Here is a 2,801-nt window from a genome sequence, read left to right on the forward strand (position 1 = left end):
TAGCCCTTGCTGTTCTTCATCTACACCTTTTTCATCATAGGGAATTCACTTTCAAAAAATACAGATAGATATATGGGAATTCCATATCTATGGTGGATAGGAAGTAAGATAAGGACAAGGAGTATTCAAAAATTGTTCTGAATATATGCATTTCCAATGAGCTTAATAAGCAATTCACATGAAACTATGAAGCTTGAATTCACTATAAGCAATGTTGATCATGGAAGGCACTAGCCTGCATCTTGCTAAATGTATGTTTGGTACAAGCAAATGTAGGGGACAAAAGACTAGACATAGAATAGGAACATCACACAACAGAATGTTTAAAGATTTTCTCAAAAAAAGAAAAAAGAAACAAAATGCCTTAAAGGCTTTTCAGTAGCTTTAGGGTCTCGTCTACATGTTTCTCCGGTTGGAATTGATTGTTGTAGACCAACTGAACCACCCCATTTCTATCAATTACATAGGTTTGTCTCCCAGGCAATGTTCCGAAAAGATCAGATGGCACCCCCCACTGTTTTCTGACCTTGTTGCCTTCATCACTAAGTAAGGTGAATGGCAACCTATACTTTTTAGAAAAGGCCTGTTTACATTACTCAAAAAACAAAAGTATTAGAGAAGACAAAATTATCAGAAGTTCCCATACATATTATTCTACTAATATGTTAAGGTCTTAATTAACATAGCACATATATAGCACATCGCCATGAACAAGAAATGCTTATTTTCCTAGTGCAGAGCAATTCGCAGGACAATACAAATTTCAAATTTATAAATTATAGGCATATTTTTTCTGATTACGGTTACAATAAAAGGTTCATTAAAATTAAAATCTAAACCATAGATCAAAATTAGGCATCAACGAAGCTGCGAGAATGATAATTAACTCCACATTTATCTTTACCTATGAAAAAGTGTAAGAGCGACCGCGAAGTAGATACACAATCTCAGTGCATTATTCTAGCATGAATTATCTTCTCCCAACTAATAGATAAGACAAATAAATGATAGCTAATTACCAAAGATAAACTAATTACCTTGTGAGAGGCAGGATCGTCACCACTGATTCCTAACACCTCAGCTCCTGCCTTCTTGAACTTTTCATAAGAGTCTCTGAAGGCACAAGCCTAAAGAAACAAGCTTAAAATGATTATTACCAATTCAGTCTCATCCATCCTAAGTTTAATTAGATTGCCATTATTTACTACTAACAGCTATAATGAGCCTTGATGCAACTGTAAGGTTGCTTAATGGTTCATCATGGGTTTGAAATACAAAAATAGCCTCTATGCATGCAGTGTAAAGCTGTGTACATCCGACCCTCCCCAAACGCACTCTCTCCCGATCCAACAATGGCGTGAGCCTTGCATTCCCGGGTTGAAGCGCGCACACGAGTTGGGTTTGGGCCAAGTTTAATTCTCAGGGAGTCATGGTCCACACTTATATAGATCCATTTCATTAAAATGGATTAAGTTTCTAGGCTGGCAAGATTTGGACTGGAACTCGACCAGACCCAATTCGAACTTGCCCATTCATTTATGCTGCAGAAGCATTGAATGCTAGCCCAAAACATTAGAACCATATTCCAAACAGAGTCCTGAATTATTTGCAGCCCAAGTAATGGACCTTGTACTACCAATGGACTTGAACCCAGACCAGAACCTTACCTCTTTAGTGCACCCTGGGCTCTCATCCGCTGGGTAGAAGTAGACGACAACCGGCTTCCCTTTGAATTTGGAGAGAGCCACATCCTTCCCATCCTGATCTTTTAAAGTAAATGAAGGGGGCGCATCACCCTTGGACACCTACAAGCATTCACACCTTTCAGACCTACTAGCTCTAGCACTAGAGAAGAAGAACAAAAATAGAGAAAGAAGTGTGGCAGAATCCAGATTTAAAATAATGTTTTTATGCTCCATTCCTCCCCTACTGGTGTTTGAAGTGAACTAATTTAAGTTTATGCACCTAATAAAGAAATGCTGAGGTGTTAGAGGTGGGAAAATTTAGTCCTGACAAAGGTTGGAGCACATAAAAGGAGATACCAGAAGGAAGAAAATTATATAGAGTTGATATATCCATATGGTAAGAATAGAGCATGTACCTTAGCACAAATGGGTGTCCTTGGAGGGAAAGAAGAAGATGGTGTTGAGGGGGTGGTAGGGCTGGAGAGCTTGAGGCCATGTATCTGGGACTGTGAGGACTTGGAGAGGATTGTAAGAGTTGGAGAGTGTGGATTCTTGGTGGAGATTGGTGCTTGGAGAAATGGGAGTGAGTGTTTGGGGAGAGAGGTGCAAGCCATTGGCAGGAGTAATTGGGAGTTTTGCAAGGCCTCTCCTTTCTCTTTTTTGAGGGGAGGAGATGGTGGGTCAAGTATGTTTCATGTGTTGATGAGGGGGGTTTGAGATAGAAGATAGAGCGCCTTCAGCGTGGCCAATTGCTGACCTTGCATAGGAATTCCTTATTTCTGCCAAATGACAATTTTGTCCTTCATTGATCTGTATTCTTGTGGAGTTGTCACATTGTTTTTCTTCTCTTGATAACAGATCTGGGGTTCCTTTTTCCCGTGATTCCTTTTTTTTTTGAGAGAGAGAGAGAGAGAAGGATTGTTTTCCATGATTTTTTTTTTTTTTGGAGAAGTTCCATTGATTTATTTCATGATATGGAAAATAAATAAAGAAAAAGCATCAAAAAGGAGAAAAAGATTTTTTTTTTTTTTTGATGAAGAGGGAGGCAAAGCCATCCTGCCTTTATTAGAAAAATAAAGTTTACGAAAAAATATTTATAAAAGATTTGCAAGAAAA

At 38.5% G+C, this 2,801-nt stretch overlaps 1 protein-coding gene across 1 annotated transcript; it reads right to left on the reverse strand.

Annotated features, from left to right (window-relative positions):
• Nucleotides 1-214: 214 nt before the first annotated feature.
• Nucleotides 215-2,395, reverse strand: LOC103714815 (peroxiredoxin Q, chloroplastic-like). Its single transcript, XM_008802233.6, has 4 exons — nt 2,102-2,395; nt 1,668-1,805; nt 1,038-1,127; nt 215-583 (listed from the first exon to the last, which is right to left on the reverse strand). The coding sequence occupies exons 1-4, from the start codon at nt 2,297-2,299 to the stop codon at nt 365-367; spliced, it is 645 nt and encodes a 214-aa protein (XP_008800455.2). The 5' UTR covers nt 2,300-2,395; the 3' UTR covers nt 215-364.
• Between the last annotated feature and the right edge of the window lie 406 nt (nt 2,396-2,801).

This window comes from Phoenix dactylifera, chromosome 15, assembly GCF_051530095.1.
Source record: "Phoenix dactylifera cultivar Ajwa chromosome 15, Ajwa_hap1_PhDact_Kaust_v1.1, whole genome shotgun sequence".
Taxonomy (NCBI): domain Eukaryota; kingdom Viridiplantae; phylum Streptophyta; class Magnoliopsida; order Arecales; family Arecaceae; genus Phoenix; species Phoenix dactylifera.